The sequence below is a fragment of the Danio rerio genome, chromosome 21, assembly GCF_049306965.1.
Source record: "Danio rerio strain Tuebingen ecotype United States chromosome 21, GRCz12tu, whole genome shotgun sequence".
In the NCBI taxonomy this organism is placed as follows: Eukaryota; Metazoa; Chordata; class Actinopteri; order Cypriniformes; family Danionidae; genus Danio; species Danio rerio.
In genome coordinates this window covers 31,067,531-31,092,765 of record NC_133196.1, presented here as the reverse complement: position 1 = coordinate 31,092,765, position 25,235 = coordinate 31,067,531, and the positions used below count along the sequence as shown (strand labels likewise).

General features: G+C 33.7%; 1 protein-coding gene across 48 annotated transcripts in view; it reads left to right on the top strand.

Annotated features, from left to right (window-relative positions):
- The window catches only part of nrxn2a (neurexin 2a), a 708,141-nt gene that overhangs the window by 315,212 nt on the left and 367,694 nt on the right, over window positions 1-25,235 (top strand). For all 48 annotated transcript variants that reach the window (XM_073934759.1, XM_073934753.1, XM_073934748.1 and 45 more), the window contains 2 exon segments: window positions 15,777-15,950; window positions 19,657-19,779. In XM_073934759.1, the coding sequence (XP_073790860.1) occupies window positions 15,777-15,950; window positions 19,657-19,779 (297 nt within the window).

Sequence of the window (25,235 nt, the reverse complement as noted above, 5' to 3'; positions counted from 1 at the left end):
AAAGACAGGCTAATGGCCACCGATCCGATGTCTCTCAGAAATTGTAAATATGTTAAATAGGCACCGTTTTTATAAATAAACTGCATAGTTGCAATCTAGACAACTACATTCTCAACTAAAAGAGCCTCAAAAGTACATTGTTGTCCAACAGCTGCAATATTTGTCAATTTGTAGAGTGTCCTCTGCTTGTTTCTGTATGTGAGCAGAGCAATAGACAGCACTGTTGTATACATTTATTTAATCACTATTAATAATAGATGTTCTGGATGGATGGATGGATTTTTACATTATAAACTACAAAGTATTTTGGCTCTATGTTCATGATCTGCTAGCCACGATGCCCAGATAAAACATCTGAAAAAAATTGACATGTAAAAAAGCCACCAGAACTGAATTCTAATTGTACGTCAACAAGCTGCTTTAAGAACAAGAATAATAAAGGCCAAATCAAATAAGGCCATAAAGTGCAAACTCCTGCTGTCAGGCTCCAAGGTCTTTTTTTTTTTTATTATTTGGCTGCCACCGAACAAGTCCTTTAAACATCAAAAGAGCAAATTCACAGTTGGTGTCAGTTGTAATTGTTCAAGCAATTATGCCGGAGAGAATGGAGAGCGGCGTAACCGTCCCTCGGGTCCAGTGCTCTTCTGTGAAGTGTAAAATGAACATCCTCCGACGGGAAGGTGCTGTTTTTTAGTTGAAAAGTGACGCTTGACCTGTTGTGTGTGTGTTGAAATGAGCATATGTGGAGAGAGTTCGTGACAAGCTCTTTTTCATGCTGTCCGATAATTGCGCTTTTTTTCCTTCCTCAAGGAACTGCCATGCCGCCCCTGTAAATGTTTTCAGAAAATTTGTTTTATTGACTTGGAATCGAATTGCTTTCCTGTTCCCCCCGGCGTGAGGGAAATCCAGGTGCTGCTATGAAATGTGAATGTCAATGAGTTTATTAATGAGCTGTTGGTGGCCAATTCAGTCAATGCTTCTTTTTTTTTTTTTTTTTTGGTTGTTCTTTTTTTTAAGTCGACATTAGAAGCAAATGTTGAACAAAGGAGACTTTTGATTTTGTGTTGCTTGTTAGAAAGGAGCGTGCTGGCCGTTTTATAAGATGCACTGTTATTGAAAGTCATGCCTTCACTTCTTTCTTCCATTAAATAGATTTTTTGGAAGAATATTAGCACATAAACACTTGATGAAACCCATTTATTTCCACAGATTATGAAGAATTATTCCAGAGGATTATGTAATAGTTATGTGTTTAAGTAAAATATTTATATTTTAAGATATTCTTTTAAATTTGCAGAAAAAGATGCTGTTGACTTGACCAGATGTTTATAACAACCAAATAAATAGACATATAAAAAAATTAAAAACACACACACAAATCTAATTAGTTTACAAATTAATGTATTCATCTACAGGAAAAAAAAAAAGTATTGAACACGTTTTTCAGCAACCGTTTGCCTTTTTGTTAGTGTAAATTAATATTAGCTGCTTCAGTTCAATATCTAGATTATCAGGCTGATATAGACGAAACCAGGGTGGACATGCTAGCAAGACGATCCAAAACATAGCCAAGGAAACTCTCAAATGCTTCAGAGAAAGAAAATCAAGTTGTAGACTGGCCCAGACAATCAGCTTACTTGAATCCAATAGAAAATACAAAGTAAAGATCAGATTTAATAGATAAGACCCACAGAACCATCAAGATTTTTACACTTTGTTGAAGTTTGTGAAAAGCTCTGAGAAATTCATGTGACTTCATTCTTTATATGAGCGACATCTTTAAGCTGTTATGATTTTGAAAGTATTTTTAAACAATTTATTGTATAAGAATTATTAAATAAAGAAAAAGTCTGTGAAATAATAGAAAAAGTACTGGCAGTGTATTATTAGGTTTTTGTGCTGTAATTTACAAGACCAATCTAGACAACATGTCACTTCAAACTGTTAAAAATGTCAATTAAATTTGGAGGAAAGAGCAAGATCACTTTGCAATAATTTACATTTGAAAGAGAGTTCCGAGCCTTGACTAAAGACCTGAATGCCATAGAGAGATTTTTTTTTTCTGCTGGATAAGCAAGCAAACACCAAGAAACTGAACTACTGTAACTAAAAACATTTTTCACAGCATTGTTGAAACCAGCATCACCATCGGCTAGTGTTATTCTCTCACATTTTTCTCTGCAGATGTGAGAAACAGCTATACAGAAAATGTCAACATCGTGTTGAGTTAAGATCTTATTCTTAAGGTGATGCTTCACCAGAAAAAAAAAGAAATTCATTCTTTACTTCTTTCTACTCGTATAACCAAACAGACAATACCAATTGACTTTAATAGAGCAAAAAAGTCTGCTTGGTTTATTTACATTTTTTGAATCGTTGAATATATATGTGCTATGAGTTTATGAAGTTTAAAAGGGATGCTGTAACATTTAGGTGAGACGAATGTAATGTGTGCGACAGATCAAAGATGAGGCAGGAATTGATTTTACTTAATGATTCAAACAAAAGATGTGATGATAATGATGGGAAAAAAGAAGTTAAGATTTGCAATATTAAGGCAAATTAAAATTTTAACGAAACAAAACAAAAAACTTAAGTCTAACGTCTAAACTAGGTGGCAAAAATAAATAGTGAAAATGAAACCCAATGTCTTCAGTCCACATGACACCTGATTAAAACTAATTAAACTGCAAAACTTAAAACAAGAAGAACAACCTAACAAGAATGTCATAAGGCTCAGTTTAGAATCATACAACAACTGTCAAAGCAGTTACTTAAAGGGCACATAGGTTACCCCTTTTTCATATTTATTATAAGTCTTTAGTGTCCCCTGAATGTGTCTGTAAAGTTTCAGCTCAAAACACCCATCAGAGTATTTATTATAGCTGTATGAAGTGTCTGTATTATAGCTGGGAAAAGGTTGTTGCTGTTTTTTTGCACTGGGCCTTTAAGGCGAGTCATCCCTGCCCACCGTTTCCACATGCCTGTCAGCAACATGCCTCAACACGCCCTCAGCTGCCTCAGGAAGCAGATCTCACGTAACGTTTGTTAGAAATATTACAGTAAGAACTTTACCAATCAGAATTTGATGCCTTTTTGCAACAATGAGTTCACGCACACACAGCGCAGACACACACACACATAGCACACACAGAGCAAGACACACACGCACATAAATAGCGTAGACACAGGCAGACACACACACACACATAGCAGACACGTAGCAAGACACACACGCACATACATAACATAGACACGCAGGCAGACACACACACACACATAGCACAGACAAGTAGCGCAGACACACACACACATACATAGCGTAGACACGCAGACACACACACACACAGAGAGACAGTGAGAGAGACACGCGGCTGTGATGATGAAGTGAATCTGAAGTGAATCGCTTCACTTCATTACACACGTGCACACGTTTTAAAACATGTTAAACTTGTAAAACTCACTCTTGATCACGTCTGATGATGATTGATGATCCTAGCAAACTGAACAGACCTTTTGTACTTTGCGTTCGTCCTGCCTTGTCAATATGATTTTATGCATTACTACGGAGACATGTTAATGCACGCAGCTGTCAATCAATATTGGTGGGCAGGGGGACCGCACACCTACGTAAAGTTGCAGCCAATCTGAAAACCGCTCTAATTTGTCCACTGTTTTTATGTTGTTAAATTTGAAAAAAAGGACTAAAGTACAAATGTCTACCTCTGTATCTTGTCTGATCTGCATTTGTTTGTTACATAATTATAGACTCAACAGATGAGCAGTTCAGTTAATGTAATTTTGGTTTTGCTACAATTAATGAAAAAGTCAATTCAAATATTCATAATTAAATACTAACTTTATTATTTCAGTATTTTTCCTCCAGCTTAGTCTCTATTTCAGAGGTTGCCACAGTGGAATAAACCACCAACTATTCCAGCATATGTTTTTACACACATGATGCATTTTCAGCTGCAACCCAATATTGGGAAATACCCATACACTCTCATTCACTCATACACTACGGACAATTTTGTCTATTCAATTCACCTATAGCTCATGTCTTTCAACTGTAGGGGAAACTGGAGCACCCTGAGGAAACCCACACCAACATGGGGAGAACGTGCAAACTCCAAACAGAAATGCCAACTGGCCCAGCTGGAACTCGCACCAGTGAGCTTCTTGCTGTGAGGTGACAGTGCTATCCACTGAGCCACTGTGCCACCCTAAATAATAACTTGTCCTAATAACACCTCAAGGTACCTTAAAGGTACAAAAGTGAACCTTAAAGATACAAAAGTATAGCTAAAGGCACTAATGTTCACCAATACGGAATAAAAGTTTACCTTTTGAAAAGGTACCACCCCAGTGACAGATTTTGTTCCTTTATTTCTGAGAATGTAGGTACGTACATTTTAAGCTTGATCGCTTATAAAATTAATAGCACTCCATCAGCATCTTCAGCACCTCTTCAACAAGCTGCAGGCTTTGACATGTCATTTTGTCCTCTATTACAAAATCGTGCGAAATTTAATCCGCGAAGGTTAATACTTCAGGTGTTGCTTAGTAATAGTGCTTCTTTCCACAGCACACACCACTAATGATCACCTGCTGCTACTGTATACTTCCAGTCATTATATTACTAAAGTGACACCTTTACCTACATCGCTAGCTTAAGGAGATGCTGTTAACACAATAGGGTTTATGCACAGCTCCTGTTTTTACACTACCAGTAAACTTCCAATGAACGGTTAATGTGCCTTTTTAAAATTTTAACGGTTCCTTTTACAACATTAATTTCGTAATGCAATTAAAATATAATCAATTAAATAGGCTTAAGCATTCCTGAAGTTGTTCAAGCATGAAGTGAGACGAAAAACAGTTTACATGCAAGCTCCATCAGCATCAGCAGGCTAGCAGATATGTCATTTTGTTCTCTATCATAAACGGTGCAAAATTTACACTGCGAAGGTTAATACTTCAGGTGTTGCTTAGCAAAAGTGCTTCTTTGCACAGCACACACCACTAATGATCACCTGCTGCTAATGTATACTTCCAGTCATTATAATACTAAAAAGACAACTTTACCTACACCGCTAGCTTAAGGAGATGCTGTTAACACAATAGGGTATATGCATAGCTAGTGTTTTTTACTCTACCAATAAACTTCCAGTGAACAATTAATGTGACTTTTTGAAATGTTAGATGGTTCCTTTTACAGCACCAATGTCATAATGTTATTAAAATATAATCAGTTAAATAAGCTTAAGCATTCATGTAGATGTTGAAGCGTGAAATGAGACGAAAAGCCGTTTACATGCAAGCACCGTCAGGATCAGAAGGCTAACACAGAAACTCAGCTGAACATCCTAAAGTACAATAACTTTTTATGTTGTTTAAGACAAGGCACAGAAAAAAAATGGAATTTTATGCAGTGCTTCTTGAACATTCTGATACCCACTTCATATCATATATCATCAATATTGTTGTGAAGATCACAAATTTTTAAAGAAAAAAGACGTTAAACATGGTTATTTTGTAATGGCATACAGTTCACCGTAGGCGCTTTAACCAGGTTACTGAAAATTAAAAGTTTTTCTGCATATACACTATTTACCATACCTGTTTTCTTAATGCACATACACTAACATTTGTTATTGACTTTTACTAAAAGTGTGGTATTTACAAGAACCCCCTCACCCCACCTGCCTTAAATTTGTTTAAACAAAACACGATTTAAAAATACTACATTATATCTGTCTGAATAATATTTGTAAAGGTAAATATTCAAGTTATTAAATACTTATTTAGGATAAGTCATTTGTGTCTCCAGAATGTGTCTGTAACGTTTAGCTCAAAACATTCATCAGATTATTTTATACCCATCAGAAGTTTGTGAACTTCTGCTCTGAACAATATGTAGCTGTTTTTGTTGCCTGTGCCTTTAATGCTAGTCCTCCCCGCCCACCGTTCCCTAGTGCCTGTCAGAGTGTCTTCGCCTCTGTCTCCGTCAGATAAACAACACAGTTACAGACATGAAGGAAGCTGATCTTTCAAAACAATTGTGAGAAATACTACAGTAAGAACTCTACTAATGATTATTTGGTACAGTATGTGTTGTAGAGTTGATTCAAGCCTTTCTGCGATAATAAGTGACACACAATGTCAATACAAAGTTCATGCACACACACAGCGCGGACACACATACACAGTGCATGTTTAACTTTGCACTGTTTTTGCACGGCAAATGTGACAAGATACTGCTGTATGGATATCCAATATGTTAATATACAAAATAAACCTGATTTAATGTCCACAAGCCGGGATTGAAGCATCTTCTTTTATACTGACGTGCGGCTGTGGTGGTAAAGACGATAAAATCGCTGTAATTCATTACAAACATGTACTATTTTAAAAATGTTTTAAACTTATAAGACTCATTCTGGATCACATTTAATGACGATTGATGATCACAGAGAGCTAAACAGATCTTTTAATCCCAGTTGCTTTGCACACATCCTGTATTATTAATATTAATATACGCGTTACTACGGAGACACGTTACACGGCTGTCAATCAATTGGGTGGGCGGGGAAACCGCATTCCCATATCACTTTGCAGCGGGTCACAAAATGGGAGGGATTTGGATCTTATTATATGTCAGGAAACTTAAAAAAGAGCATTATTGTGTTTCTATCACATCAATATGACAGTAGACACACTACACCTATACACAGCTTCTAAAATATGATTTTCATCATAGGTGCCCTTTAATACAGTTTTTTATTATTTTTTAAATTTTTTTTTTGCCATACAGCATTAAAACAACACTCATGTGCATGGTTACATGTAGGTATATAAAGACCTCTGGTTCTACTGTTGAAGATGATAGGAAAGGTTCAGCACAATCAGTAAGTAGGGCGTTTGTTGGAGCATTAGATCTCCAGGCAGTCCGCCGGTCATGGAGCAAAGCCAGAGGTGTTTCTTTTTTGCCTTTCCATTTTTATCCAGCAGGGATATTGCTTCGTCATTACTCAACAGAGACGCATGACTGGAGATGTCATTTTTACAATCTCCCTGCAGTTCCTTCATATGAAAGCAATTGATTTTTCTCCCTCTCGCCTACAAAAGAAGCTCCGCTCTCCCGCTGCCCAGCCATCCATTGAATGACTAATGAAAAAAACTATTGGCTGTATAATTGAATATTGTGATTGAAGTCTGCTTAATAGTCTTTGCATAACAGTGAGACATACAGAGCTAATAACCATGCATGGGCTATTCTGTGTGGAGCAGACTGAGCTGACTCGGGATGATTTTGTACTGTGAGCGGGGATTTAATGGGAGGATGAGCTTTGGGACAGACAAAACATCTGTGAATTTTAACTTTACAAAAAACATATATACTGTCAGAATTATTAGCCCTCCTGAATTTTCTGCCCCCCAGTATATATTTTCCCCCATTTAGAATTGTTCAACACATCTAAACAATAGTTTTAATAACTTACTAATAGCTGATATATTTTATATTGCCATGATGACAGTATAATATTTTTACTAAATAAAACTAAATCAGTATATCATGATCTCAAACACATTGCAATTATTGGTAACACTTTATTTTGATGGTCCGTTTGTTGTATTTCAGTTACATTTCATTTAATTCTCATTAATTTATAAGCTGTCTGTTGGATTGGGGTTAGGGTTGGGTTTAGGGTTAGTGTAAACCCTACTTGCAATTTGCAAACTTTCTTATAGTCAGGTAAATGTCTGTTGAAGGATCAGCAGATATTAAGCAGCAGTCTACTAATACTTTAATGGACCACCAAAATAAAGTGTTACCCAATAATTAGATGCTTTGAATAAAGGGAGGACTTAGAGAAACTTGTTCATGCTTTTATCACTAGCAGGGTGGATTACTGTAATGGACAGTTGTAGCTCATCCAGAACGCTGCTGTCAGGATTCTGACCAGAACCAGGAAATCAGAGCACATCACACCTGTCCTCAGGTCTTTACTGGCTCCCAGTTGCATTTAGAATAGATTTTAAAGTTTTATTACTTGTCTATAAATCACTAAATGGCCTAGGAGCTCAATACATTACAGAAATGTTCACTGAATAAAAACCTAACAAATCCCTAAGATGATGAGGATCAAGAAAAATTAGACATTCCAAGAGATCAAGCAGGGTGAATCGGCCTTTAGCTACTACGCCCCCTGCAGCTGGAATCAGCTTCCAGAAATGATCAGATGTGCTCCAACATTAGACTCATTTAAATCAAGACTTAAAAGCTGTTTCGCTGTGCCTTTACTGAACAAGCACTGTGCTACATCAGACTTTATTTTCTTTTTGATACCTTTAAAACTTGTTTTAACACATTTTAATCTGTGGTTTTTAGTTTCTTCTTTCATTTATTCTTGTTTATGTAAAGCACTTTGAATTACCATTGTCTATAAAATGTCCTATATAAATAAACTTGCCTTGCCTAGATATTTTAAAGATATTAGTATTTAGCTTAAAGTGACATTTAAAGGCTTAACTAGGTTAATAAGGTTAATTATGCAAGATACCATAGATTATTTAGGGAAGTCATTGTGTAAGAGTTTGTTCTGAAGAGAATGGAAAAATATATATTGCTAAAGGGGGCAATAATGTTAAACTCAAAATTCTCAAAACAAATAAGACTTTCTCCAGAAGATATGTAAAAAATAGATATGTAAATAAATGCATATCTATTTTTTTTCAGATAGTCAGCATAATGTCCCATCCTGTGAACTTTTCATTTGCGAGTACTTTTTAATGGAGAAAATATTTATCAACACTTTAAGCACAATAGTTTACAAATAAATAAATAAATAAATAAATAGCTTTTTTATTGTTTATTTATTATATAAAACGACTACTATTACAGGAAGCTCTGTGACCACTATTATTACATGTGAAGTTATATAAAAAAATATTTTTTTATTTTTAAACACTTTTTAAACACCTTATTTTTAAACACTTTTTAAAATTTTATACATATTATATATTTTATATGTATATATATATATCTTTTATTCTCCAGTTTTGTTTAACTACTGAAATGTACAAATCAAACATGTTTAAATAAGAAACAGTAATACATAACATTACATAAACTGACAAAAAAAATGGGAACATATTATTGTACAGATTTAATAATATTTAGTTTGATCTCTAGATTAATGACCTCCATTTCAGCATTCCTTTATTACAGTTATCACAAAAAAGTGTTATTCCCTACAGTATTTGCACCCTATTTTATGATAATACAGTAGCTGCATGCAGTGCATCAACCATAAAATAGTCCTCTTGAAGTCTTGATTAGGAATTACAGTCTGGACTCAGTGGAGGAATAATATTAATAGACGTGTTATGCAAAAATGAATGTTTTGTGGTTCTGAATGCACTTTGACGTTCAGTGCTTTTAGAAGCTCAATTAGGATTCAGCCAGTAACACCTGTTGTATTGAATGGTCAAATGCCTATGATTATGTAATCAGTTTCCTAAAGGGCGGCGCTACAGCCAACCATTCATTCAACTGAAGGGCCAATTACAGGTAGTTAGTTGAAGTGACTGAGGCTGAAGTGACTCTTAATGGAAAGCAAAAGTTGGAAGTGAAAGAATGCAACTTATCTGCAGTGAGATCAAATTAAAGAGTGCAGAGGTTGAGATGAAGGGGGCTTTTAATGGTGCTCTAATTGGGCTTATTCAGTTGGAGTGGAAAAAGAGCATATTTCTGCAAACAATCACCACTCTTCGGCCGCGGGACGAAAATTGCCATATGTGTTCTTGCTTGTCAGTTTTAACGCGTAATTGCCTGTCTTGCCGCCAGAGCTCGGCTGGAAATTGCATTTCACTGGCAAACAATGCCCTCTAAACATGGTCTGCCCACTGAATGTTTATCTAAAGGTTCCCCCGGACATCTCTGATGCTTTCCGCAATGTATATTTGCACAATGAAGAATGAAATAATGAAAGAGCAGAGTGAGCCGTTAAAGAACAACAGTGACTAAGTATAACATCAGCACACTTTTATTATGCTGTAGCTGTGGGTCTATTTGTGTTGACACTAACTGCTGCCATTTCTGCAAACCACACTGCAGTGCACCTTAATATGTTATTTTATTAAGGTAATGTTATCTATTAGTGAATATCAATTTGAATTGGTTAATTTAATGTTTATTATTATTATTATTATTATTATTATTATTATTATTATTATTATTATTATTATTATTATTATTATTATTATTATTATTATTATTATTATTGTTGTTGTTGTTATACCACAATAATAATAATAATAATAATATTAATAATAATAATAATAATAATAATATTAATAATAATAATAATAATTCTGTGTTATAAATAAATAAATTATTATTTAATATGTATTACTGTATATAGCAATGTATTTAAATTATTATTGTATGTTGATGATAATAATAATAATAATAATAATGATGATAATAATAATGATAATAATAATAATAATAATAATAATAATAATAATAATTCTGTGTTATAAATAAATTAATTATTATTTAATATGTATTACTGTATATAGCATTGTATTTAAATTATTATTTTATGATGATGATAATATTAATAATAATAATAATAATAATAATAATAATAATAATAATAATAATAATAATAATAATAATAATTATGTGTTATAAATAAATAAATTATTATTTAATATGTATTACTGTATATAGCAATGTATTAGAATTATTATTGTATGATAATGATAATAATAATAATAATAATAATAATAATAATAATAATAATAATAATAATAATATTAATAATAATAATATTGATAATAATAATAATAATAATAATAGTAATAATAATAATAATAATAATAATATTGGCGGTGCAGTAGGTTGTGCTGTCGCCTCGAAGCAAGAAGGTCACTGGTTCGAGCCTCAGCTGGGTCAGTTGCCGTTTATGTGTGGAGTGTGCATGTTCTTCCTGCGTGCGCATGGGATTCCTCTAGGTGCTCCGGTTTCCCCCACAGTCCAAAGACATGCAGTACAGGTGAATTTGGGTAGGCTAAATTGTCCATAGTGTATGAGTGTGTATCTGCCGCCTAAAAACATGTGCTGGATAAGTTGGCGGTTCATTCCGATGTGGCAACCCCGGATTAATAAAAAGGGACTAAGCCAAAAAGAAAATGAATTATTAATAATATTAACGCAAATAACAACAACAACAACAACAACAACAACAATAATAATAATAATAATAATAATAATAATAATAATAATAATAATAATAATAGTGTATCTTTCTATATTATACATGAAAAATGTTTTATTGTAAAATTGTTTTATTGTAATTGTATGTAAAATATTATTATTAAAATATATGGATTTAGTGTTGCGTATAACAATATATTTTAATTATTATTGTACGATAATAATAATAATAATAATAATAAAAATAATTATAATAATAATGCAAAATATTGTATCTTTTTGTGTTATATATGAAAAATATTTTGAATATTATTATAATTAAAATATTAGTATGTATCATTGCATGCAGCTATATATTTTATTTATCATTGCATGATGATAATACTACTACTACTACTACTACTACTACTAATAATAATAAAAATAATAATAATAATAATAATAATAAACATGCAAACAAATACTTCTAACAATGATGATGATGATGATGATGATGATGATAATAATAATAATAATAATAATAATAATAATAATAATAATAATAATAATAATAAACATTAAAACAACATTATTATTAGTAATAATAATATATGATATAATAATAATTATTATAATTTAATGTTTAATAAGTTTATTATTTATACAACCAGGGTTTATTATTTTCATATCTACTTCTTTTTTATTTATTTATATATATTTTTTGTAATAAGCATTGCACACATGATTCTAGACTGTGTGCAGTACCAGACTTTCCATAAACCTTATATTAAAGCTCACAATATTCAGTCCAAAAATGTGTGTGTAATATGCGTGGCTGTGTATACATTATATGTACTCCTCTGAACAGTATTGCATCTGCTGTTAAGATCCAGACGCAGGAACATGATGTGCCACGTTGGAGATTGCATTTCTGTCATTTCAATTCTCTACCTCTCAAATCTATGCCCCACATCTGAAAATCTCCATCTGAACCCAATTCTACACCCAAACAGCACAGATGAGCCTTGTCCCAGAGCCTGCAGTATAGTCAGAGTATATATCACACCCCGTCTCCTTCATCTTCACATATGCTTATCCACATTCTCCTCCGCAAAGTTGCTCAAGGGCAACTTTGATGTTACATAATTATATGCCGTTTTATGACAGGCCTGTTTTTTTTCCCCCCTTTTTGTTCTGCACATCAAAGCTTCATTGGTATTAGCCTTCATCAGCAGGGAATTAGTTGAAAAGAGAACCACACATATTCAGCTCATCACACAGTATCAGAGGATCACACCTTATGAAGCTCCAATTAACACGATGAGCGTAATTCGCACGCAACACCATCAGCATTGATTTCTGCCTTATTTTAAAAACCCATATCCTACCCCAGACTCATTCGACAGGTTTCACTAGCAGCCCAATTTGAGTTAAAGTGTTGTATTTGGATTATCTGAAAGTGTGCAATAGAGTGCAACAGTTGGGTTCTGGAAGTAAAATCTCTATTAATTGTCTCCATGTTGAGGTTTTTAGGAAAATAACAGTCAACTTTTAAAGACATAGCTCTCGTGAAGTTTGAGGATGGTAATCAATTGATGTTTATCAGTAGAATTTGTGCTGAAAAATTACATTATTAATGATGCTGTGAAGAAAATTACAGTTTAGAAGTGTGGCATAAGTAGCTGCGTCCCAAACGGCACACTATACACTTTGCACTATGTACTTATGTATTTACACACTCAACATCATAGTAGAGATCTGCGTGGGACTAAATTTTGAATCCCGCTCCCGCCCGCACCCGCCAGGTTTTACCCTGAACCCGACCGCTCCCGCTTATATTCGGCATTTGTTGTCTTGCTGCCCGACCCGCCCCGTTTTCTACCCGCCGTTCCCGTTCCCGCTAACGGATGCGGGGAGAACAAAGCTGAAAACCACTTAGCTATACATTGTCCAGACAGCCTATAACAAGCTGTCTGTATAAACACACACACACACAAGCACAAGCAAGTGACACACACAGACAGCGTCTCGCTCTCTTTTTCATTTATACACACACACACACGCACACACACACACAGAGAGAGAGAGAGAGAGAGAGCACAAAGCTCTCTCTCTTATTCGCACACACATAGACAGCAACAAACAAGCTAAACGCAGCATCATGCTGTCTCATTCGCACATACATATGCGTGTTCGTTCGCTCGGAAGTCAAAAGCGATATTGTTAGACTGCCCGCTCCGTCCAAAATTAAACCCGTTACCGACCGCTCCCGCGCTTTATTCAGAAATGTATTCCCGCGCCACTGAAATGTGGTCGGGTCCCGCGGGAATGCAGACCTTTACATCATAGTATAGACCAGTGGTTCTCAAACTGTGGTACATGTACCACAAGAGGTATGCAGGCTTCCTTCTAGTGGTTCACAGAGGAATCGCTGAATAATTTAAGTAAAAAAAAAAATTAACACACTTTTGATTTTAATAGGCTAAACTTTTTTATTTTATTTTCATATTTCTAATGTTTGTTATGTATTCTATCATTTGAGGTTATTTTCCTCCCTATGCTTGTAACGGTTGTTGGGGACATTTCTCGTAAATTTTTATTCCAATGTTGACAGGTATAGTTTACTTGCTTGCTTCACTGACACACAGCCTACTCTAACAATCAGTAAGCAGATCTAGTTTCTAATTTAAATATGTAAATCAAATTCATATATTTGAAATACAAGTTAACGTTTACATTTCAAACATATACAAATAAGTCATACAGATATGCAACATATATTACAAAATTGATCAAACATGTATAACCTATATTTATGAGATCCAAGAAGCATTTGCAGGTTTTGTTGAATAGGCTACTTTATGATAATACTTTACATTTAAGTACAGCAAAAGTTTTCTTTTAACATTGTAATAACAGTGCCATTTTACTTAACTTTTAAAATCACATTTTAATTTAAACGTTGACGTTTTATTTATCTCTATTCTAGAAACAGATTTCTTTAGTTAACAGTTTAACAGTTTCTTTAGTTATCCTAGTCACCAATAATAAGGGTTAAATTGGGATAATTTTGACAGTTACCCCTACATGTTTTTTCCAGCCTGATCTGATCATGAAAAGTAAGTATTTTACGTTTTAATCAGTTTAGTGGCTAATTTGTACGAAATCATATGAGTTAAGTCGTACGAAAATAAACAATTTTAAAAAGGAGGCGTGGCACCCAACCCCGCCCCTAAACCAACGCTCATTTGGGTGATGAGCAAATCGTACTAAATTGTAAGAATTAGATCGTACGAATTCATACGAATTAGCCACTAAATCAAAAAGTTACGAATTGCGTGAGATTGTGTTGATTTTTTTCATGTTGGAGCTCTAGTTTATGTATATGTTGCGAAGCCAATTCGATGTTTAGTGTGCATTACTTTATTAAACTATTCTTGTTGACATCTTGTAGTGAAAACAGCCTGAACTTGAGATCACGGCTGACCTGGTCTGATAAACTCACTTCACAGACAGTGATCTTACTGTCCTTCTCGGAACTGCAGATCCGCGCTCTTAACGAAAGCAGGAGACGCATTTCTATAGTAACCTCTCACGACACAACCTTTCCAATGTGGCACCTCGCGATATTTGCAAACAAGTTGCAAATGAATCCTATTTATTATCGTTTGACAGTAACGGAGGAACACCGCCAAATGTAGCGAAGTAAGAGCAATGATTTTTCTCTAATAATTTACTTGAGTAAAAGTAAAAGTACACATTTCTAAATGTACTTAAAAAGTAAACAATACCCAACAATTTTAGTCAAGTAAATGTGATGGAGTAAATGCAATTTGTTACTGCCCACCTCTGATAATATTTGTCCCAACATGTCTTATTTCTATATTTTCTGATTTCTATATTTTAAACATTTAATCTCACAAGATAGTTTTGCAATTGGAATTGCTTCATAAATGCAACAGTGTTGTCTCTGAGCAACATTAAACTGTCAGTATAAAGACCCTATGTCTAATTATCACTTTATATGTAGTTTCCATGCAACCTCTGAATGCTCTGATGATTTATTTACGCATATTTTGTTGACATTGGCTAGTTGTTAGTTATTCTCAGTTCTGTGAATGTCTATCTCATTAACATCTGCGTTTATGGAAATGTTGTTGATTTGCATTATGAATTAAATATAAAAGGCAATACTGCAAGACATACTGACACCACTTATCATTTAGCTAGAATAGTATCCCAAAATATATTTATTGCATCATATTGAGAGATGCACAGACACTTTTTCTCTCATATTAGTTTTTCCACTGGCATTCACTCTAAAATGGCATATTAAATTTAGCAACAGAAGCCTGGAATACAGTAATGACATAAGAAATTACAAATGTTTTGAAATAAAACATGATGTGAACTTTTTATGATTTACTTATGACTTATTTTCGTGTTTTCATTTATTGACTCCAGACTGTTAAGTTATATATGAAATATGGCTTAACTTTTTTCAATTGATTTAGCTGGCTATTATTAACCATTCCTTACTGTATCTTTATTTTCTTCTGCTCTATAGGAGAGCTGTACATTGGAGGTGTGGGGAAGAGCATGTACAACAGTCTGCCAAAGCTCATTGCATCGCGGGATGGTTATCAGGGCTGCCTGGCCTCAGTTGACCTGAATGGCAGACTTTCAGACCTGATTGCAGATGCTCTGCACCGTGTGGGCCAAGTGGAGCGAGGATGTGAGGGTCAGTATACTGATGCTCTGAGGCAATCATGACAACATATGAGCCTTAAATCAAATTATATTTCTGGCATGCTCAATTAAAGACTATGCAGTACACAAGATGAACATTATTGTCTAGCAAAATGCTACCAATTTCATTGTTAGTACTTGAAATGCCCAATTTAATCGCATCAGCTTTGAGAGTGCTAAACCTAAAAAATATGTTTGCTGTTTGTTCAAACTGATTATTTAAACTGAGCTGAAACAACACAATTCTTGAGATGTTTTGGAGACAACTTACTTGTTTTATGTTCAATCAACTTAAAGTAAAAATAAAAAAAATAAGTTAACCCAGCAATTTTTACAGTGTAAGCTGTAAAACAAAATGCTGAGTTCCACACAATTCATTCAGGTTGTCCCAACATAAATCAATTAAGTTAACTTAATCTCAAGAATTAGGCTCAGGATGTATAAACTCAAGAATTGTGTTTTTACAAAGGTAACACAGTCAAAAGTATTGCGGATCCAAACATAGTTTATTAGAGGCAAGGTTGTGCAGGCAATGGTCAAATACAGGAGCAAAAGAGTAGTACAGGGGTAATCCAATAAACGTGGTCAGTATACAGGCAGGAGGTCAAATTGGCGGCAAAAAAATCAAAACGGGAAACAAGGCAAGAATCAAAACATGGGAAAACAAACAGAGAAAAAATGCTTTGTTGTGTTTATTAAATAAACAAGACAACAATGTGTGAGTGAAGGTGAGGTGTACTTATATTCCTTGTAATCAGTGCATAATGAGCTACAGCTGTGACTGTGTGAGTGTCCTGATTATTGTCAGCTGCTGTAGGAATTGATGAGCGCAGAGAGTTCTGGGAGTTGTAGTCCATAAAGAAGTAAAACAGAGAAAATAGAGATGGCGATTACACCAGACTACATGAAGTAATCCTTAGCGGAGACAACACTGCTGGCGATCATACCATGTGTTGATTCAGCTCATTTTAAATAAGTGGTTTGAACAAGCTACAGAAATCTTTTTTTTTTTTTTTTTGTATAGTCGGTGTTACAAGTGTTACTCAGTGTTTGGTTGTACATCAAATTCATTACTTGGCCACTGACTGTGGCCCCTAAAAAAAAAAAAAAAAAAAAAAAACTGTTGGACAATGTACTTCACTGAACATATAACTTCACTGAACATGTAACTTCATATCAAAATTATGGTAGTTCAATATAAATTTGAATTCTTTTTCAGTTTATAATACTTTTTTTTTTTTTTTTTTTACTGTTTTCTTTGTTTGATACTATTCATTGCTGTGCATTACAGGTAAGTAATTTCCCTAGTATTTGTTTACCAGGGTTGTATTTATTTAATCAAGCATACAGTAAAATGCAATATTATAAAATAGGACTACAGTTCAAAATCTATTGACTATGTTTTTTAGTGTCATTTCTACAAGTGATTTAAAATGCAATTGATTCATGTTATTAATTCAGTCCTTGGTCTTTATTAATATTGAAGGATAAATCATGTTTGGTGATCACACTTTATTTAAAGGTATTCTTGCAATTAACAAACACATATAGCTCAAAAATGTGCTCCTTATTAGCTATTCAGTTAGATTTAGGTTTTAGTTATGATTAGAGACATGTAAATAAGATCATGCAGAATAAGTACTTTTAAAAGTATTTATAAGTATTCATATTCTTATTACAACTGCACAATATAGTTAAAAATTGTAATAATTTAATAATGGTATATGCAATATCTAAATCACATTTTTTTTTTTTTCATTTGTCTTTCTAATTTTATGCCATCCTGTCCTGGTGCTATTTAGCTTTTGGCTAGACCAGCATGTCTGAATGCCTCAGAGCAGAGGGCTGAAAATGAATACTAATGGAAGGAGTGGAGACAAAGCAAGGAGAAATGACAACAGTGAATATATGCTGAGGTTTTCAGACATTCATATTGCAATATTGTGCATAGTGCTACTATAAATGTTTACACCTTAAAATATACATTAGCGTAAAGAATGTTTAAATTATTATTTTTTAATAGCTAATAAATATTATATTTATCTAGTGGAAAAAAAACAAACATATTCTTTCAGTACTTAACAGCAATATTGCAATTTTTTTTAGTGTCATGGAGCCTGATACTTACTTTTAAAGTCCCTGTAAACCGGACGTTTCTGAGACTTTTATTTCAGTATGTTGATGTACTGAGACAAAATATTGAGTAGGGAGTGGGGCTTTCTTTTTGCACATCATTTCCTCACAGCAAATTAAGGGTAAGAGGTGTGTAGCTAAGAATATTGTGGCTGAAACTAGCAAACTGATGCTAACAGAGAATGACCATCATTCCATAAGCAAATGATTGAAAGCAAATGATCAGACTTTGATTAAAGATTAGCAAATCATTTTTTTTTTTCAGTGGATGTGCACCAAAAGAATAACAATGTGCACTAGCAAATAACTAAATAAATGTAGATTTTACATTAGAGTTTTTTTTTAATCTAGAGTTGCACTGCACCAAAAGGGAGATTAAGATTCATCCACATTATCAAGTTAATCTAAATATTTAGCTTACATTTGTGCAGATTTTGCAGTTAACTTGAAATATATGTAGCTTCACATTTCAGTTGTCATTTGCAATGCCTTATAGTTCTTTAAGTATGCAGTTTTGTTTTTGCTTTATTAATACACTATTAGCTTCTTCTTATTCTTCTTTGGCCTTTGTCCCGTATGGTTGCGGGGTCGGCTCTTTGGAACAAGTCCTCCATTTAAACTTGTCAATATGATAATGACTTTTTTTTACACAATCCGGCCTGCCTGTCGTCTGGGCCTGTCACCCTCATACACTCATACACTACGGACAATTTAGCCTACCCAATTCACCTGTAGCATGTCTTTGGACTGTGGGGGAAACCTGAGCACCCGGAGGAAACCCACGCGAACGCAGGGAGAACATGCAAACTCCTTACAGAAATGCCAACTGAGCCGAGGTTCGAACCAGCTACCTTCTTGCTGTGAGGCGACAGCACCACCTGCTGCGCCACTGCTTCGCCCTATTAATACACTATTAGCATTTTTTGTAAATTACCCAGTGTTTCACTGTATTATTAATAGTATTTTACTGTAAAGCAGTTGTGTAACTTGTTAAATATGCTTTTGGTGCCACTTATACGGTATTTTTAATTGGCTATAAATCAAAATACAATCCAAAAAAATAAGCATGAAATTTGTCAGGCATATGAAACCGTTTGGACCATTTGTTTTAAATATGTAAATGAACATTGAACTACTTTTTTATTGTAAGGAAATATATTACATGCGAGAAGACTAAAAATACTGTATATTTTACAGTAATAAGTACTGTAAATACGTATACACAGGGCTGGTGCGTCCATAGAGTTTAAATAGAGAGGGCGGCGTCAGCGACATCTCCCTCACCACACGCGTCCTCAGTTATGTCCATGACACCTCCCTAATCACCCACATCGTCAATTATATCCGTGCCAGTCTTCACTTTGATAACCGTCCACTTTTGGTTTCACTTTTGGTTTGAGGGCGACGTGATTGTCCTCTGCCTAGAGCAAATTGTTAGCAGTGTGAATGACAGCCTTAAAAGCCTTGGCATTTCTAGTGCTTCTGATATCGACAGTGCTATTGTTTGTTGTATATATAATTGCATATATTATATTTCTGCTTTTCCAACTTGCTGTTTGTTTCAGCCGGTCCCGGCACAACCTGCACGGAAGACTCATGCTCCAATCAGGGCGTTTGTTTGCAGCAGTGGGAAGGTTTTACCTGCGACTGCACCATGACGACATACGGTGGTCCCCTCTGCAGTGACCGTGAGTACCGCTTTGCTCTTTAGCAGGGATTAAACAGCTTTATTAAAGAGGCTTGTTTGGCCACATTAATAAGCCGTTCAAGGCTTCTCCTTTGATAATCTCTGAGCTAAGTGTTTGAAGTACTAAACGATGTGTGCGCCGCAATGCAGTCTTTTTAATGTGCAGATAAGGCAGAACACTCTAATTAGCAAAGGGCCACAAGATAATGTTCATAAAGAGCTAGTAATGGTTGGAGTGACCCCTGAACTGAAGGTAGGAAGATATGCAATTTGGGCAGCATCAAAAATGTTTAATTACACCAAAGCTTGGAGGTGGAGCCGTGGGTTTTTTAATGTGCGCGATGCTGAATGTGTAATAAAAAAAGTCTGACTGTGCTTTGCTTGCAAACAGAAACTGGCCTTGTGCACGAGGCAGATTGAGTTTGCTTTAATAACATAGCCATATTTTTTTTTGACAATAATGCTCTAGGGACCACACTAATGAGCTAAATGAAGATAAATAGGGTTAGCTGCTCTAAACAGTAAGAAAGCGAGCAGATGAGTGAGTTGGAGTGTTTTAAATGTCTTCATTACACACCTGGAGTGAGTTAAATACGCGGTTTATTAGGATTGAATGCATTTGCAATGTTTCTGTTTTTTAAATAATTGGCATGTTCATGACGTTACATGAATACGTATATAAATAAGTGGGATCTGTCTTTGAGTAGATTTATTTTACTATTGAAAACATGTAGGTATATGGTTCAAAGACGAAAAGGGGGTTTCAAGTGTCAAGAGTAAATATGCAACCATGTTTTATATTTAACTGAATGATCGCTTATTTATTTTTGTATACTTCCACATATAAAATCACATATTTTTCTTTTAAACCAAAGCCGAAATGAAATATCACGTCTTTGAACCATGTGTGGATGTTTGTGTGTGTTATCTACATTGATTCAATTAGATCAAATTAGATCCATTAACTCCATTAGATCCTAATTTCCTTGGCCTAGGATGCATATATTCTGAATTGTTTCCAAAATTACCAGTAGCCAAATGCAAGTGGAAAGTATTTTTTTTATTGTTTTTATTATTTTATTTTAATTTAATTTAATAATTTAATTTAATTTAATTTAATTTTATTTTATTTTATTTTATTTTATTTTATTTTATTTTATTTTATTTTATTTTATTTTATTTTATTTTATTTTATTTATTTAAATTTTTAAATTATTATTTTATTTTTTATTTGTATTTTTTATTATACTATTTTATTTCATAATATTTCATTTTATTATTTCTATTTTATTATTCTAATATTTTGTTTTATTTTATTTTATTTATTTATTTATTTATTTATTTATTTATTTTTATTTTTATTATTTTATTTATTTATTTATTTTATTTTATTTTAAATTAAATTACCCTTATTTTAAATTACCCTTCCATTACCCTGGAAATGAAGCTAATACTTTATAGACTTAATTTCTGTAATTACATGTTTTGTTTGACCTCATCAGCCAATAACTGGGAAACTGCTGTACAAAGAATCAGTGTAAATAATACATCAAATATTTACTTGGCTTATTTAGCTGTACAAGAATTAAAAGTGACCAGTATTCAAGCAGCATGTGTAAACATTTGTGAAATTTATTATGCATGAACTATAGCGGCGTGGAGTGTGTCGATGCAGCAGAACTGTGAGTACAAAACAACTTCTGCACTGTTAACTCAATTAACACTACAGACAATTGTTTCACAGCACTGCGTACAGTACAACACCATACAACTCAGCTCACTCGCCGGCATCAAAGTGATAATGACTTGAAATGATCTCATATAGACATTCTTGCCTATGTTGAAGAGCACTGCACATTTGTAGCTTCAAGCAGAGGAATTAAGCAATATTATTAACTGATAATTCATGGAAACATCCTGAAGGCTGTTCATATCATACACTATGAGAGAAAAGTTTTTTTTTTTTTTTCTTGCAAAGAACTGAAAGAAAAAGAAGGCCAACATTTAACAGGGAAGGAATTTCAAGGCACTTCTGTGCAGGATTAGGCCATTCCAATGTGATTTAATCTGTCAGCTAATGCTGAATTCACCTACACAGCCATAAATCAATAAACTCAATTATTCTTTCATGAAAAGTGGTTTAAACTGACAAAATACAAGGCTTTATCCAATTTAAAGTACCCATCTTGTGCTATTTTAAAGGATCCTAAATTTGTTTTGGAGGTCTTCTACATCCATCCAAGGTAAAAACATTGAAAAACATTTCAATCTTCTCAGAAACATAGTGTATGCAGCAGCTTCATGTCTTTCTCTAAGAGGGGTTTGTCTGAAAAGCTGGTTCAAGGATTTGCACTCTCTAAACTCATTCTCTCCGACTTCTTTCTGGTTTGTCAGATGTTGCTCAGTCTGTTGTGATTGGTCAATGTTTACAGAGTGTCAGACGTATTAATTACCATATCTGGGCTTTAGCGTTGCAGGCTTCAGTAGCATAGTGATACAAACAGTTTTGTGATAGTTTTGCTGGATATATTCAAGCCAGAGTCCTCTTTTTAAAGGTTCTCTGTTCTGTTTTAGTCTCCTAGTGTTATCAGTTGAGTTTGACTTTTATAGAATCCATTGAGTTGATCTCCGGGTCTAGTGGGAGCAATTTTAGCTTAGCTTTGGATAAATCATTGACTTGGATTAGACCATTAGCATCTTGATCTAATTCAAGTCAATGTTCTATGCAGAAACAGAAACTGGGCTGAACATGGACTTGCATGGTCACAATACAACTCTGATGATAGGCAGGGGCTGTTATAGACACTTTTTAGGTGAGATATACCCCATTTGATTATTTTTTTAATCCATTCAGCTGATCTTCAGGTCTAGCACTTCTAGCTTAGCTTAGCATAAATCATTGACTTGGATTAAACTATTAGCATCTTGCTCAAAAATATCAAAAACAGAGCTTCAATAATTTTCCAGTTTAAAGCTTTTCTGTAGTTTCATTGCGTACTAAGACAAGTCAATGCACTTTGCTGCTGTACCATGGCTGCAGCCGGTGCAAGGATATTATGCAGTGCCTGAAAATAGTACCCAGCAAGAGTAACTAGGTAATAGTAGGTAATAGTAAACTCAACTGTCCAACAATGGTAAATACTTTAACTATAGAAGACTTGTGAAATTAGCCTATTTCCAATAAAAATTTGGAGAGTTCTTTTAAGTGTACAAAGTGAATTCTTTATGTGAAAAACATATTCCAAACTCTTCCAGGCTTTAACTCAACTACAGTGTTTGAAGGCTGTACCTTTAATGATGGATACTCTTCTTTTTTTCTCTCTCTCATTCGAAAGAACTGTCAGGTAAACAGCCAACCACACTGTAGGTATTCCCTTTGAAATCTGGGAAAGCATGTCTCATCCACTTGCCATTCAAGTTATATTAGTATGAAAAAAGTGATTGTCAAAGGTCTGCAGAGTTTCATAGGTCAAAGTGTTCAATAAATGGAACTAAGCCAAAGTTGACTCCAGCTGATGCAAATTTCACCTTTAGAACTGTATGTGATTATGTACACCATCTGATTTTGTAGCTTTTTTCACTTTCAGTTGGTTTTGCAGTACTTGTTTAGTTCTTAAGGTGTCAACCAGGCCGCTTTTTTTTTTTTCAAAATTGGAAAGTAAACAGAGGACATGGAAAAAGACAACACTATATTAACAAGGACATTTGTAGCACATTTGCATAATACCAGCTTATGGTTTTCACTGGCTGCTTGCAAACTTTATCTAGCTCATCCAAAACAAAAATAGTAATAACTTGCTCTCCTTCCACTCATTTCAAACCTTTGAGTTTTTTTATTTTTATTTTTATTATTATTCTGTTGAACACAAACAAAAATATTTTGAAGAATGTAGGAAACCAGTAGCCACTGCATTTTTTCCTACTATGGGAAGTCAATGGTTACCCGTTTCAAGCTTTTTTCAAAATATCTTTTTTTTTTGTGTTCAACAGAAAAGCAAAACACATAAAGGTTTGCAATCACTTGAGGGAGAATAAATGATGAGCATATTTCATTATTTTACGGTGAACTACCCTTTAAACGTGAAGTTTAGAATAATACGCTCATCAAGTTTGCTGTATTTTGTTGTGATTTTTCTTTCTATTTCAGTGTGTCATTTTGTATTGTTGTTTTACAATTTTCTTCACCTACGACACAGTACATAACAATCGTGCGCATTGCCACCTAGTGGACTCTTCTATATCAGCTTTCACCTTGCCCATATGCTGGGATACTGGGATAATAGTTTATAGTTTATAGTACAGTGCTCAGCATCATTTAACCTCACAAATCTATCTTTTAAATTAATATTTTAATAGGAAGCAATACAATATTATATTTGTGCGTATACATTAGATTAGTCAGTACTGAAGCCAAATCTGGAGCTCATCTAAGAAAACAACTTACAATAACGGTCCAAAAACTAGTAAAACAAAATGTATATGTTATAGGAAAATATTAAATACAAATTTTAAAAAAGAAGAAAAATTAAGAGAAGCAAAATAAATAAATAGATAAATAATGGAAAAATTAAGTTAAAATTTACTAAATAAACATTTCACTAAATAATTCTTCAAAATCATCTTTATAAGTGAGTATTAAATCATTCATTGAAAATGAAATATGTAAGAATTAAAATTATATAAGGATTCTATTCTATAATAATAATATTAAAAATACTATTATGTATCATATTGAATGATACATTCACAAAGTTACATTCACAAAGTTATAAGGGACCATGTTTGTGAATTGATCTTGTATAAATATAATTTGAAAGATAAATAAATAGCTGAGGTACAACAGTTAAAATTCTTGTACCTGGGGGTTAAAAAAACAAAATAAAATACAAATAATAAATAAAATCTAAAAGAAATATTAAAACAAAATAAAAGATCACCTTTAATGCTGTCAAATTAGCATATGCATATTACTTATTTAATTATTTAAATACAATTTGGAGATTTACTGTAGAAAATGTACAAGATGTCTTCATGGAACATGATGTTTACATGATGGTTTATCTGTAGTCAACATTTGAAGCGGATCATCACCTTTCATCAAAGTTGTCCTTTTGTTTTTTGGCATTAAACTAGATTTGTGGTCCAGGGTGACATGTTTTAATAGTTATTCATAACTTTACATTAATGTTATAAGCTACAGTAGTAAGGGTTGAGGACTCACAGCAGAGTATCTGTACCCCTGACAGATTTCATTGGCTAAGGATCACCAATAGGCCCTCTGACTGAAATCCAAAACAATCAATCAGTTTATTTTGTTCAGTGCCATGTCTGGGAGTTAGAAAATATAGCACAGCTGTACAATAACATTTACTGATGTGTAAAACTCTTGGACACATTTTAAAGATTCTATGCCAGACTACTGTACTTATTCTTTTCAAAAATTATGATCATTGGTAA